At 38.4% G+C, this 14,717-nt stretch overlaps 1 protein-coding gene across 1 annotated transcript; it reads left to right on the top strand.

Annotated features, from left to right (window-relative positions):
- The first annotated feature begins 347 nt into the window (after window positions 1-347).
- dnajc21 (DnaJ heat shock protein family (Hsp40) member C21) lies at window positions 348-13,112 on the top strand. Its single transcript, XM_015040541.1, has 12 exons — window positions 348-773; window positions 1,920-2,013; window positions 2,104-2,227; window positions 5,178-5,309; window positions 6,445-6,749; window positions 6,837-7,003; window positions 7,905-7,998; window positions 8,526-8,699; window positions 8,814-8,883; window positions 8,991-9,127; window positions 10,973-11,057; window positions 11,239-13,112. The coding sequence occupies exons 1-12, from the start codon at window positions 671-673 to the stop codon at window positions 11,398-11,400; spliced, it is 1,647 nt and encodes a 548-aa protein (XP_014896027.1). The 5' UTR covers window positions 348-670; the 3' UTR covers window positions 11,401-13,112.
- The last annotated feature ends 1,605 nt before the right edge of the window (window positions 13,113-14,717 follow it).

Consider the following 14,717-nt stretch of genomic DNA (forward strand, 5'->3'; position numbering starts at 1 on the left):
TAGTGAGAGTCAGAAGAAAAACTTTGCAAGGAGTTTTCTGTAATGAGCACTGCAAGAATATCTGACATCTTACAAAAAGAATAAAGTAATTCAAGGTGTTTAGAAGTTCAGCTATTTGGTCTTGATGTATTTATGTATTTTTTTATTATTTGTATTTATTTATGTCTGGCTAAGCTTTTAAAATTTGCTATTTGTTTTAATGTTGTTCTCATCTCTTCTAACAGAAGAAATTATCTCAGTTTCATAAATGATAAGAAACACGTCAATGAGACGCGTTGTATGAAATGAGTGGGATAATATTGTTGACTTGGACAATGACGAACAGTAGGTGGCAGCAACACACCCTTGATGCGTCTATTCTGCCTTACCCAGCAAAGAAGAAGAGGACGAGGACGAAGAAGAACATTCTACCCATACCGGCTGTTAACCAGCGCCGCAATATTATTCACAAATTAAGCCTATTTAAAGGCTGCATGTTGGCGAAAAGGACCGGTTTTCATATTTTAATATGTAATATCCTTATATATATATATAAGACAACTGACGTTCTTGGATAAGATAAACTAACGATGTTTTAAAAGAGAAACAGGTAACCAAATGCTAATATTAGCCGCGTGTAGGGAAACGTGAGTATTTGCAGTGTATCTTATCCCTAAGTGTGGCGGTTTCCATGAAGATGAGGTGTCACTATGAAGTGTTGGGAGTAAAAAGAGACGCAGGAGACGATGATCTGAAGAAAGCTTATCGGAAATTAGCCTTAAAATGGCACCCAGGTGAGCTGCATGCATGTCATCATCCAGATGTTTGTATACGTCTGATGTGGCCCACTCCAGCTCTGTCTTGTATAAGTGCTTCCTTTTTTCAACATCTGTAAATCAATAAATGGTTTATTATCAGCTCTTGTAGAACTTAACGATGTGCTGAGGACGCAATTCAGCAATTTGAAAGTCCTGTGATGGACTAGAAACACATCTAAAACATGTTGGTAATCTGCTCTGACCAGCACACTGTGACTTATTAGTTGTTCAATCTCCAAAGGACACCAATAGATATAGTTTTTATGAATTAAGGGAAATGTGTAGTTTCAGTTGTATATCGCTGCATTTTCAAATCAAATATCACTCACTGCATACAGTTCAAACACACTGAATATGAATAAAAAAGATCCCCACCCCTCCCACCATATGAAGTTAAAACAACTCTTGTTTCAGGTCAATATTTCTATTGACTAAATGCCACAATGCAGAGAGAAAGATTATATGATTTATTTAACACCGAAATGTGTCAAGACCAAAAAGCCTTATTTTAAGCTGTATAGTAAAGAGCAAGAAAAAATATTAAACCCCACTGATCATTGTAATATTTCTTTCTGATTCATATGCATATAAAGTGTGATTCATTCATGCTCAACTCTATCTGCAGTCATTTTGAAGGACTTTGCCACCTGATACAGAATCTAATGAGATAAGACAGCTCACAGAGAGTGTCGGAAAAGCTTACAAAATAATTTATACGGCTTTTGACCTTCTGTGAGCCTAATTAAGAGACATCTGTAAATGAAGAAACTGGAAGAGCAGCAAACTTCCTTGGATCGGTCGACCTGTAAAAATAACTTTCAGTGCATCTATAACTCATTCAGAAGGAAGCAAAAAAAAAAAAAAAAATAATAATTGGATTGAAATGTGGTATGACCTTTAGCTGGCCTGTCAAGCTTGAAAACCCTCCAGTATGGCTGAGCTAAAAGAAATATCTACACAAAGTGGGCCTAAGTAGTAAACGTTGTAAGTTTTCTCTGCCAAAAGTTGCAAAAGGAGATACTGAGTTCGGAGAGCAAATGGTTTTTCACATATGGAAAGCAGCATGTGGTGAAATACTTCACCTAAATATCACTTTGTGTGCTTTTCCTCTGAAATTTGCAGATAAAAACTTGGAGAACGCCGAGGAGGCCGCAGAGCAGTTCAAGCTCATTCAAGCAGCTTACGATGTCCTCAGCGATCCGCAGGAGAGAGCCTGGTGAATTCAGCCCTCCTCCTGGTTGTGCGAGTGTTAGCCGCAGCAGCTCTTTGACCCTTACTGACGACCTTTTCTCCTCCTGTGGACCAGGTATGACAATCACAGAGAAGCTCTGCTGAAAGGAGGCCTAAGCGGCGATTATGAAGACGACAGCATTGACCTCCTGCAGTACTTCACAGTCACATGCTACTCAGGATACGGAGATGATGAGAAGGTTTGGACTTTTGCATCTGTGGCTGCAGGGGCAATGATTATGTGTATGAAGTTAGATAGGAACCTTTTGCTTGTGCTGTTTAAATGTTCTTCATCATTCTTTGTAAAGAATATTGAACAATTTCCTTATTCTTCTCTGAAGAATAATGCATGATTATGTGAATGCAGTTAAATAAGAACTTTTTGCTAACGCTGTTTAAATGTCCTCCATTATTCCTTGCCAAGTTAACTCCACTGCTTTTTGTATGACTTAATCCAGTACAGTGACAACAACCTGTTGTCGCAAGCGGCTGAACTAACAGAGGTGGCAGGCAAACCAAAAATTACACAACACAAAAATCAATTTATCCTTGACGAATGAGATGCACAAAAATTTGAATAGAGACAATTATCTGATTATTAGCCAATCTTATTGACTGCATTAATATCATTCAGAACAGACATTTTTCACTCGTTCAATTGCTTTTTTTTTGTTCACAAAACATTAAACTATAATTAGTCGACAAATTCTGGTAAATGGACAGCCAGAGATTCTTTAAACATTTTATCCTATCAATCCAAACAAGATCTCACCCTTTAGACACCTACACTTGTTTTTGCCCTTCTATTTTAGTTGTCAAAGTAACTTTTTTTTTTTAATCCTCTCTTTTTAAAGTTGGCAAAAACTTTACAGAATTCAAAGTTTGTGTGTGGGTTTTAGATAGGACAGCAAGACTACAACCTTTCCTTTTACTTTATGGAGAGTAAAGTACTTGAACTTTTACGCACACAAAGTTTAAGAGATTGCACATGCTCACTGGTTTCCTTCTATAAACTTGCCAATGCATTCTATATATTGGCCAGCAGAGAGCACCTTCTTCCATTAATCCCATCTGCTTGTTTGTTTGTACACTAATAATCTCAGTTGTCAGGCCAAATGCAGGGTTTGCTGTCCATCAGTGGTAAAAACAGAGACGCATAATGAAAAATCCAGCTAACATTTTCACCAGTTGCTTTCGTAAAGAAACCTGGAGGAAAAGGTGCAAACGTTTTTGTTTATAGTCTGACTTTTGAAAATGGTTTGTAATTTACAGAAGTGTTTCGGATTAAGCTGAGGTTCACTTTTATATGAAGACTAATTTTAATTTGCTTCTACTGTAAAGACCCAGATTTATGCACATCTCCATTTCAGGGACCTTTTGCAGGTACTTTTCTGGGGCTCCATCTCTGTTCCCATTGCATCTACCACAGTAAAAACTTGACATACAGAAATTTACCCCACATAATGCCTATAGTGGTGAAATAGTGCTTTTGAGATTATCCTGTGTTGGAGTGAACATGCACTGCTTTTCTGATTGGTGGCGAGTGCATTATTTGTTTGTACTTGAAGTTGGATTTATTTAAAAATTTTTTTTAATTTTCAGTTGAAATATAACTCCTGAACTTTGAACTCTTAAAGTTGGATATCTCTAAACAGTCCTTGGTAGAGTTTCCATTATGGCTTCAATACAATAAAATTATAGCGAAAGGATTTAAGTATTTTGTTGCACTTCTGATATTCCGGTGGTCCTGGTTCATATCTCAATAAATTAGTGGTAAATTTTGTGCAATATAACACCTCTCGTTTGTCAGCATGTCCCTTTAGTGTTTAAATGCGTAAAATGAAGAAAAATACATGATCTCCTTGTGATCAGCACCATGAAAGTGATGATTATCTCACTTGCAACTCGCACATTTTCTACACAAGTGATAAGGACAAACATTAATGTTCCCAGATCTAAAAGATCAGTCAGATTTTTTGTAGGTTAAATATTTAAAACACGACTACTGCCTTAGAATAATAAATGTTTGTCTATGTGGAAAAATAACATAGACAAACCAAATGTTGTCTCTTATTGTTCTTGTTGCCCAAACCAGAGCAGTATAAAGCCGAGACCCAAGAGCTCACAGAGTTGTGAAGATTGAAACTGAATCAGGAAAATGTGGGTTCACAATCAATGTTCACTAACCATACTGAATTAAATGTTTTCCGGGTCTTGCGTAGTTGAACGTGTGTTGTGAGGAGATTTAAAAATTTAAAGAAACTAAGCGTATGTTTGGGACTCGGGGGGGCCTTAAAATGAATTTAGTAAATTATCGTTTTTGGTACACATCGTTTCCGAGCTCAAGGAGAATTTTATTTTGTTTCAAACTGTGAGCACGGTTATAAAAAGTTACTGCTCTAGGAGATTAGGTTATTATTCCAGCCATGGGGTGTCTTCATGCCTCTTCTTGGGTGAAAATTTGCATCTTTGAAAGTACCTTTAAAAACTGGTAGTTTCACCTTTGCATCAAGTTCAGAGTAAATGAACAAATATTGATTTCTTACTGAAAATCATAACTTGTTACATACAAAAATAAATTGTTCTTTCTCCTCACATGCTCTGCATCAGGTCCTGCAAACTGTAGGAGGAAAGACTCTGTCATTTCCATACAGAGTTCCTGCAGTGGAAACTCAGGCAGCTAACAGCCCCGGGGATGATTGAGTGATCAGGGTAGTTAAGATTTCAAGGATAAAGGTTCACTGTTGTGTGTCTGACTACATTATGTTGGATACGTTAATGTTTTATTTTTGGAAATTTTTTTAAATGCCACCTAAAAAAAAAAAAAAAAAGACAAACATAGAATTTTGATAAACTTTTTGAGTTTTTGTGTAATGTTGGCTTCTTAATACTCCACTTCTACCGACGCTGACCTGCTGTGACCGTGTTGCCGTTTTATCAACTGGAAAAGTGGATTTGCATCTGCCGCAGACGTTCCCGTGACAGAAGCGACATATGTTCTTCCCCATGTGTGTTCGCCCACCTTCATCAGCATCATCCCATGTTTAGGCTGGCAGTGCCATTAAACTGTGGGAAAGGAAATTCCTGGTGCCTCTCAGAACCCTGATTTTCTAATTCACTGTTCCTTTGGTGTGTTTTTTTTCTCCCCAGGGCTTTTACACGGTTTACAGGAATCTTTTTGAGTCCATTGTTAAGGAGGAGATGGAGCACAGCAGGATGGACGACGAGGAAGAGGAAGAAGGGTTTCCTCCCTTTGGAGATTCTCAGGGCGATTATGATACAGTAAGCTCCATACTGAAACGTCCGTCCCCCAGGTTCTCCTCGAGGTTCAGCCCTTAAGGGCTCGCGACAGATTTAGGCTGCGTCATTCAGCGTTTACCACAATTTCACAACTTTTCAAACTCGCATTGTCTGGCCTTTTACTGTGCAGATTCACCGTGATGAAATTAGAGCAGGAAGTACATGAACGTCATGATTATTATGTCTAGGCTAATGACTGTTATCAGCATTGCAGTGGTTTCAATAAAATGTCTTGAAATGACTGAGAATCTCACAGTGAGGCAAAAACGTAATGACCCCTTAAAAGTGCAGTGGAGAAATGCTGATGAAATTTTGGAGGCTTTTAAAGCATCACTGGCCTGTTAAAGCTCAATCAGACGTTCACCTGGCCATTCTATTTCTTTTTAAATGGCTCATGTAGAGGTGATGTTGAATCATTGTGCATTTCAGACAAAAATGACAATGCAAAGAAGCTTTTTTAAAAATTAACAAAGGCTTGTTAAGTCATTGTTTTTAGTATTCACACGCCCATGGCTTCATGTCTTCCTGCGTGTGTTTTTATTAGCTATCTTAGGATATTTTCTCTTTTTGTGTTGATTTATGCCAGTTTGATCAGTTCAGTTTTCTCTTTTGATTGGCTTCTGCTTTGATATGCTGTACCAATCATTCCAACTTGACCGTCACCAGGGTGATTGGTGGAAATCGGACTCGCCTCAGGTCTATTTTAAGTGTCATAGCGTCAATATTATTTTAGCTACTATGCTTACATGGTGTAAATTGACAAAAAATGCATGAAAAGATGTTTTCACTTTGTCATAATGAGCTATTACGGGCATATTTTGTTAAACTGAGTTTAGCTTTTGAAAATGGTTCTCATTCAATAAGATGTGAAAAAAGCTAAGTGGTGTGAATACTTTGACAACACGTTAGCTGTCATGGAGTCTGGGTGTTTACACAGACGTAAAAAGGTTCATGTTTTTGACCAGGGAAACACCTGAAACGTGTTATGAACCAGTTGCGCTCTGAAACTATGAGAAAGATGCTGAGAAGTAGTTTGGATCGATGTCACCTGACATTCAAATTTGAAACGATGGCAGCCAGTTTGTTTTCCTAACCAGCCTGCTTTTCCATATTACAGGTAGTCCATGTGTTTTACGCCTACTGGCAGAGCTTCTGCACTCGCAAGAACTTTGCTTGGAAGGAGGAGTACGACACGAGGCAGGCGTCCAACCGCTGGGAAAAAAGGGCCATGGAGAAGGAGAACAAGAAGACCAGGGAAAAGGCTCGAAAGGAGCGCAATGAGCTGGTGCGGCAACTGGTGGCCTTCGTCCGTAAGAGGGACCGGCGCGTCCAGGCCCACAGGAAGCTGGTGGAGGAGCAGAACGCCGAGAAGATCAAGAAGATGGCGGAGCTGAGGCGACAGCAGAAGCTCAAACAAGCCAAGTAGGCTGAGATGAAAGTGTTGGGACGAATGCAGCTGCTCTCCTATGTCTGTCCCTGCTCCAGTGTTTTTCTGTGTTTCCATCCTAGGATGGCAGAGGAGTACAAGGAGCAGAGCTGGGCCGCAATGTCTGAGCTGGAGAAGGAGCTGCAACAGATTGAAGCTCAGTACGGAGAGGAGTTTGGAGACACATCCGAGAGTGAGGAAGAGGAGGTGGATGTGGACACATTTCAGAAAAACAGTGAAAGAGACGGAGGTAAAGAAACTACAGACTTGTGTTTTGCCTTTCAAATATGTAAACTGTAGACTTGACAAAAATATATCCTATTATAAAACAAGGTTAATATATAAGAGTAGTTGAGAGTATCTTTATTTTCTAGACACAGATAGAATCATTACATATTAGTCTCTGAGCAGTTCTTTTAAAATAACTTGATTATTAATGGAAAGTCAGTAGATTATCATCTTTCATAGATCAACTGGCTGATCAGAAACAGGAATCAGATCTATAATCAACGGAAAGACGGTTAAACGAAGATGAAAACAACATACAAAATAAATATGAGTGATGTTAGCACTTGGTGGCACATCACAAATGCTTGTGTGCAAAGTGGTTGGTTTACATGGAAAAAAGGGAAGTGAGTTGGATGAAAGTGCAGCTACTAATAAATTAACAGACATAACAAACCCCCCCTCCTCCCCCCGCCCCCGATTGTGATTACATTATGATGACAGCTATAAAAGTACTTTATGTTCACTCCTAAACACAATTTTGAAATTGTTGAAAACTTTGCTACCTAGAGAAGATAATAACGTACTTTATGGTTCAAATAAAAACTAAAAATGATGAAACGACCAATTTGTGGCTGCTTCTTCTGCAAAGGAATATGAATCCTAATAGGTAATATCCCAATGGGGCTTTTCAGGCAGATATTTATACAATATATCTTTATCAGCAGGAGGAATTTAATCTGGAGGAAACGATGTGTTGCTTGTAAACCTCATACATCCAGTAAAATCTGTCTTGATCTGTCTTACGTTCTTATTAAGACCATTTAAAATCCATTTAAAAATTTGTTGTTTGCATTCATGACATTTATGTGAAAGTCATGAGCAAAACACTCATGCATGGTGTTTTGCTGTTTTGCGCCTAACAGATGCTGAGCAGCCGAACGACGACGACCCGACCATCGACTGTTACGATGATCTCTACTGCCCAGCTTGTGACAAGTCTTTCAAATCAGATAAAGCGTGAGTTTCCACGCAAACGTACCACCCTCCCCTGTCCAGGTTTTCATTTCCGTGACCTTTAGCCATCACACGGATCCACATTTCAAGGGTTAATAAATACGCAGTAATTTGGAGATTTATGAAATATTTTTGTACAACTTCAAAAAGCTTAACTTCCATTTAGCAATCTTGATCTACTTGATTATCTGTCACACTTGATTCTGTAAAATGTGAAACGGCATATGTTGTGTGTGGACTTGTGCAAGGCGCTGTAAATAAATAGCTCTCCATCTTTGTACTTCTTCTTGCTGTTGGTGCGAAGCTGTTCATGTTGCATGTAGTTGAAAAAAAGCAATTGCAGCCCTATCTCTGCTTCTTGGTCCTACTGGTACCATTAAAAAGAAATGAAATATGGAAATCAGTAAACACATTTACTAAACTGTAAGGTTTTTGTTTATCTACGATTTGGATTCGTGTTCCTTTCTTAGTCACATTTCCAAATATTGATTTCGCTCTTTTTTCTTTTCTTTTTTTTTTCTGCTCTGCAGCATGAAAAACCATGAAAAGTCCAAAAAGCACCGAGAGATGGTGGTGTTGCTACGGCAACAGTTGGAGGAAGAAGACAATTCGTTCTTCTTGAACGGAGAGGAGGATGGGGAGAAAGAAAATGACCTGCAGGATGAGGAGGAGGAAGAGGAAGAGGAGGAACAGCCAAGGCAAAAGTAAATCTATTCATAAACAAGTCGGAAAAAAAAAAAAAAAATCAGCAGGTGGTCTCGGTTGTTTGTGTATGGTGATTCACTGTAAATATGTAGCTTTTATTTATGTCACTGAAGTCTTTCTCTCTACATCCTCAGGTTGTCAAAAAAGCAAAAGAGGAAAAAGAAACAGCAGAAAGTAGTACAGGTGGGAAACGTTCTGCCTATTTCTGAGTGAAAGTGTGGAGGTGTCGAGGTTACCAAAAGTTGCTCATGAGTCTTACGGCATCCCACTGATGCTCTCTTTGTGCACAGCAAACTACCGCTGAGGTTAAAGAGGAGGAGGAGACGATACCTTCACAGACCACCTGTGAGGAAGAAGTCCCTGAAAGCTCAGAAAATCCTGGACAACCTGAAAAGCAGGAGGACCTTCCCTCTGCAGAAGTCAAAAGGTCAGTTCACTTTTTTTTTTTTTCTTTAATCCCTGTCCGTTTTCTGATCCAGCTGTTACCTGAAATTCCTAGAATAACTGCCTTCACTGATGAACAGCTCTCCATTATTAAGGGTCAAGTAAGAGCAGTTTTGGGCTACATTTCTCTTTCTGCGTGATGCACATCAAGCAACAGAGTCCAATTATATTCCATTAAGATGTTATTCGGTTTGTGATGTCATCTTTTTGCTCTGCACAGCTCAGACAGAAGAACTGTAATCCAAACAAAAAACAAAGATAATGGGAATTTCCTGTCATTTGTTTAAGATTTGAGAGAAGTAAATCAGCTTCTCCGATTTCCTGTTTTTAAGCCAAGAAGAAGAATAAACAAATAAAAGCCAAATAACATTGAACATACATTTAATGAAAATTATGCAATAATATTGAGACTCTTTTACATGTAGTTTCATATATAAAAATAATTTACTCTTCGAAAGGTTCTCAGAAAATTTAGATTGGCCTAAGGAGTACAAATATAGCGGCAACATGGAAAAGGCTGTACGGTTGGAACTGAGTTGAATTTTGCTCATTAGGGGAAAAAAATTGATGTTGTGGCACAGACATAATACTGGCTTCATTTTAAAAACCTAAAGTTTATGACTCAATTTATTATGTCTCATTTGAAAAGCTTACAGAGTTCTTAAGCTGAATATAGATTATTGTCTTAAAAGAAATACTTGGACTTGTATTTAAAAGCATTAAAATGTCAGGTTAGGTCCCTAAAGTTGTTTTCTTAAGCAACATTGAGATCATACAGCAAAACAGTAATTTTATATCAATATAAAAATATGGAAAAGGCATTTTAAACAGCATAAGTCTGAGATTTCAGCAAAAGTTCAAAATGTTGGGTTTCTCCGGCTACAAAACCTCAAAAATATTGGTGCTGAACATGATTCTATGAGCTGTTGCAGCAATGTGATTTTAATTATTCACAAGCAACTGTTTTGTTTTGGCTATCAAAGAGTGCATTCATGATCCTGAGAGGCAAAGCCCTAAAACTGAAGGAGCCTGAACAGATTTAGGTTTTATTAATCTGAGCAGATCTACATCAACATCTTGCAGCAGCCCAGCCAGACTCCTCTGACTTTATTCTGATGAGCGACATGCGCAGACCAACAAAATACCCGCGTAAATATGCAAGGAGTACTTTCAGTTAGCTTTATATGTATATATATATAATATATATATATATATATAATATATATATATATATATATATATATATATATAATCTTATTACTTATTTAAGGACACCTGTCTCAAGTTATTGGTTAAACGGAAAATAACTGGAAATCTAAATTTAGATTTCCAGTTATTTTAGATTTAGATTTGTCTAAAACCTCTTAGTTTGACAAAATGCAGCTGATTTTTTTCCCCACCACAGATTCTTTTACAATCTATGTTTTCTTGAGTGTCTCACTTTGTCTACTGCAGTGAGTGAATTACAGTGAAAATTTCAGTACACTACAAAGATGAGTAACTGCAATTTGTCAACGACATCTGTTGAAATTTACTCTGTTAAGAGTTTCCTGAGGCTGTGGGGAAAAACAACATGAGCAATATCAGTACATCGTACAGTTTTTTTTAAAAATTATTTTTATAGAAAAAAAAAAATGCAGAGGTGTAATCTTCACACATTATTTTATCAACGCAAAAACATCCGGACACAGGATATCAGATGCTGAATGAGGCCCAGAAAGTCTATTTACTTATCATAATATTCGGTGTAGTTTCCTTCGACATATTATCTGACACATGCCTGCAGTTTACAACTAGATTTTTATCTGTCACGTAAATGTTCTTTCAGCAGCTCTGAAAAGACGAAAGGAAAAAAGGGAGGCGGGAAAGACAAGGCAAAGAACACCAAACCACACACTGAACAGATTCCTGAGGTTCGTACAAAAAGACACAGTTCACATACTGTTTAGCGTTAAATAGTCACTTTGTGTTCACTTGAGATGTTTCTGTTTCCCCCTTTTTTTTTTATCTTTCTTTCCGGGCCTAAATTTGAGTTCCTTTGTGGCTGAAAATGTTGCAACAATTGAAGTGTGATTTCCCTGTTTGCAATTCCAGAAGGAAATAAACCTCCGCTGCGTTACCTGCAACGACGAGTTCCCCACAAGAAACAAGTTGTTTGACCATCTGAAGACCAGCGGCCACGCTATTGCTATTTCTACAAATGCTACTCACAGCTCCACGAGCAAGAGCAGGAAAGAAAAGCGGAAAAACAGATAACGCATTCTCACTGCGGCTGATAAGACTTTGACCCAAAACAAACTCATTTGGAGATGTTTTTGCTATCTGTGTGAGATAAGCCAAATACGGATCCTAACCTTCTGTCTGCAAGTTCAATAGGTGAGAGTGAAACAAGATGTAGTTTTAAAATAAAAAAATTAAAAGCATACTTTGTCCGACAAGGTTGCAGGTTCCGTTGTCAGTGCATGTGTGTGCGGATTGAATTGAGAAAAGGTTGGTTTATTAAGACATAAGCTGAATTGAATTAGAAAAATTGAAACAGGAAAAAAATCTATTGTTCTTGTCAGGTGCTGATTGAGTTCACTGTGATGAATAGGTCAGCTTCAGGAAAAGAATAAAAGCTCCTTTTTATAAATGGCATAAAAAAAAAAAGCTAAAGAAATGAGTTTGTAATCACACGGGTTACTTGAAAAGATTTACAGAAAACAATGACCGACTCTGCTTCCAGGAATGAGTGTGTGCGTGAATGGGTAAACGAATGAATGCAGTGTGAAGAGCTTTAGAGTCCTCTGGACGTACCTGACCTCTTGTTTTGCCTCCTGACCGTCATCTTTTCCTGCTCCCTGCCTGTCGTGATCGTAATCTGCCCGTGCCTTCAGCCCCCGCTTCATGTGTCTGGGTTATGATTGCAGCCTCACAGCACATCCAAAGCTGAAAACTGTATTCAGCATCCTTGAGTCAGTACTTCGTTTGAACCATTTTTCATTTCAATCCATCCATCTGCAATAACGCGCCAAAACAACCTGTCAGAGCCAGGAGGACGCCATTGGCGTTGTCAATCATCCTTGTGTACATTCTGCTTAATGTACTAATGGGGGAGAAAGCACTTACAATGACAGGAAAGTTGTTTATCTGCCATCATTGGTGGCTTTTCTCTGCTGTCAGGAAGGAACTGTAGCGTAGCAGAGAGAGAATGTGAGTGGTGCATTCCTGTCCAAAGCCTGTCTGATACTACACTCACGACACAGTGACAGTTATAGTAAATAGAGTATATGAAAAAAACAACTTTTTTTTTAAATATGTAAAAGTTATATGCTGTAATTTCAAGGGTGATAAAACAATATGTTAACTTTAAAGTGCAAATATAAAATACATGGCGTCTCAGGAGACAGAAACCCTCACCAAGCTCGGCAATGCTACAAAAAACAGAAAGTAACAATTAATCAAAAAAGTAGGATAAAGATATAACGCAAATGTTGGGTTGTTGGTTCAAATTCCCACTCCGTCCGTCTCAGCTGTTGTATCCTTGGACACACTTCATCCGCCTTACTAACGGCCCTGGTGTTGCTGATTGTGTGGCAGCATCGCCTCGGTCAGTCTGCCCCAGGGTGGCTGTGGCTATAGTGTAGCTCACCACCGAGAGTGTATGCATTTGCGTATGAATGGGTTAATGAATGTGGTGTGAAACGCTTTGGAGTCCTCTGGATTAGATGTAGCTCCAGACAAAGTTTCAACTACATCTGTAAATAGCGGCGTCTTTACCCTTTATAAAAACATAATTTACACACATCTTGAGACCAAGTTCATAGACCCAATAGCCTTGTTGCACTTCCCATTTGTAGGCCTTACTGAAATCCTACAGAAATAACCCACCCACTGCTTGCTCAGAGACCGATCTGTCTTTGAACTGAGCACTAAAGTTATGAAGTGCTTGTTACAATATGTAAAATATTTGTGTGACAAAAACAAAAACGGTGCATGTAGGAAAGCAAAAAGCTTTTTGTGGAACCTTATGTTAACAAGAAGAAGCTCTTATGACTTTCCTAAAAGTTCTAGCTTTGCCATTTAACTAATTAAAAGGTTAGCTTTGAAGGATTGCCTCTGTGAAAGGAGAGATGGCTTTTGAATTTTCTGTTAAAAATGTTCAAATTATTGTTTTGCATCTGCATTGACTTTGGCATTACTGAAAACTAAAGTGAAAGGACATTTAGTTGGACAGGGTAGAGAGTCCACATTGGTTTGCAAGAGTTTGTTTCCTGAACAATTCATACAAAAGAGCAAAAAGAAGAGGAAAAAAACAACTCATTTCTGTGAAGCTGACATGTTTTTGACATTGCCAGCCGGGGCCACGCAGCGATACTCTGTTGCTTGTGTGAGGAATAAAAACCTTTTTAGTGGGTTCACATTCTTTTAATAAGGATCTCTTGTAAATGGTTTTATCATTCTTGGCTGCGTTTCTTTGCCTTTTGTCCTCTTCTTCTTTATCTTGATTCAAATACATTTGTGAAAGGTTTTCTGTGTCAGAGTTTTTCTCTGGTGACACAATGCTCACAAAAACTGATTTGTATCTTACACAGTACAACAATACAATTTAAGGTGCAGCTTTGGATAAAAGAGTCAGATACAAGCACAGTTCAATAGAGAGTCAAAGACATTGACTTTAAATGAAATGCTAACTTTGCTTTCAGCTGAAAAGACACATTTTAGACCATTGAGCAACGGTACAATTCTTTTTCTCCTTAACCCAGGTGAAAAGGCTTCTGACATTTCTGGTTCAGGAATGGATTGATGGTGAGGAATGTGGCTTCCAGGTTCCAGCCTGAGTCCACTGCCGGTGAAGCGCCCCCAAAATTCTTCAATTGATTTTTCCTTGGCAATCCTCTGGAGGCTGTGATTATTCCTGCTGCTGGCGCAACTTTTCTGAGCACACTTTTTCCTTCCATTTAACCTTCCATGAAATAGTTGTAAGCTCAAATCTTTCCGAAAAACAATATAGGAACAATCTAGTAAGGACGTCAGAAGACAGTGGAGGAAAGATCACTTAGCCCTGAGAGGAGAAATATAAACGGGACAGATTTTTCATAAAAAGCTATGACTACTATTGTTAATTTTAGCAACTTATTTAACATCCTGAGAGCTCAACTTTACAACGCAAGTAACAAAGTAGCCAGAAATAAGAGAGGGAGAAAGCCTTTTTTTTATGTCTCTCCCTGGAATTACTCTAAAATTCCCCTTTATTTTCCCAACGCAAATTGAAACGGTATTTTTGCCCATGTTTTGAACGACCTGCTTCTGGAGGAATGACATTTTATGATTTGCTCTCATTGTAAAGGATGTTGGTAATACCTGTTGCTCCCTTCTGACCATCTGTCACATCAGCAGCCTTCCCCATGATTGTGTAGTGTCCAATTAGCTAACAAGTGTGTGATGATGATTGAGTCCGATTCATGACCCCACACACACACACGTTTAGTCTGAATAATAGTTTCAGAAAGTCGAGCAGGCAGTTCTGAACAATACACTTTTAATAATATAGTCAAGCTCGTGTGAAACTTACAGGCGAGTGTATTTGTCTT

This window comes from Poecilia latipinna, unplaced genomic scaffold (assembly GCF_001443285.1).
Source record: "Poecilia latipinna isolate Pla-1442-1.1 unplaced genomic scaffold, P_latipinna-1.0 Scaffold515, whole genome shotgun sequence".
Taxonomy (NCBI): Eukaryota; Metazoa; Chordata; class Actinopteri; order Cyprinodontiformes; family Poeciliidae; genus Poecilia; species Poecilia latipinna.

Coding starts and splice junctions, on each gene's coding strand:
- dnajc21 (XM_015040541.1), top strand. CDS start 671: ATGAAGATGAGGTGTCACTATGAAGTGTTGGGAGTAAAAAGAGACGCA. Junction 774..1,919: donor AGCCTTAAAATGGCACCCAG/GTGAGCTGCATG, acceptor TGAAATTTGCAG/ATAAAAACTTGGAGAACGCC. Junction 8,884..8,990: donor AACAGCAGAAAGTAGTACAG/GTGGGAAACGTT, acceptor CTTTGTGCACAG/CAAACTACCGCTGAGGTTAA.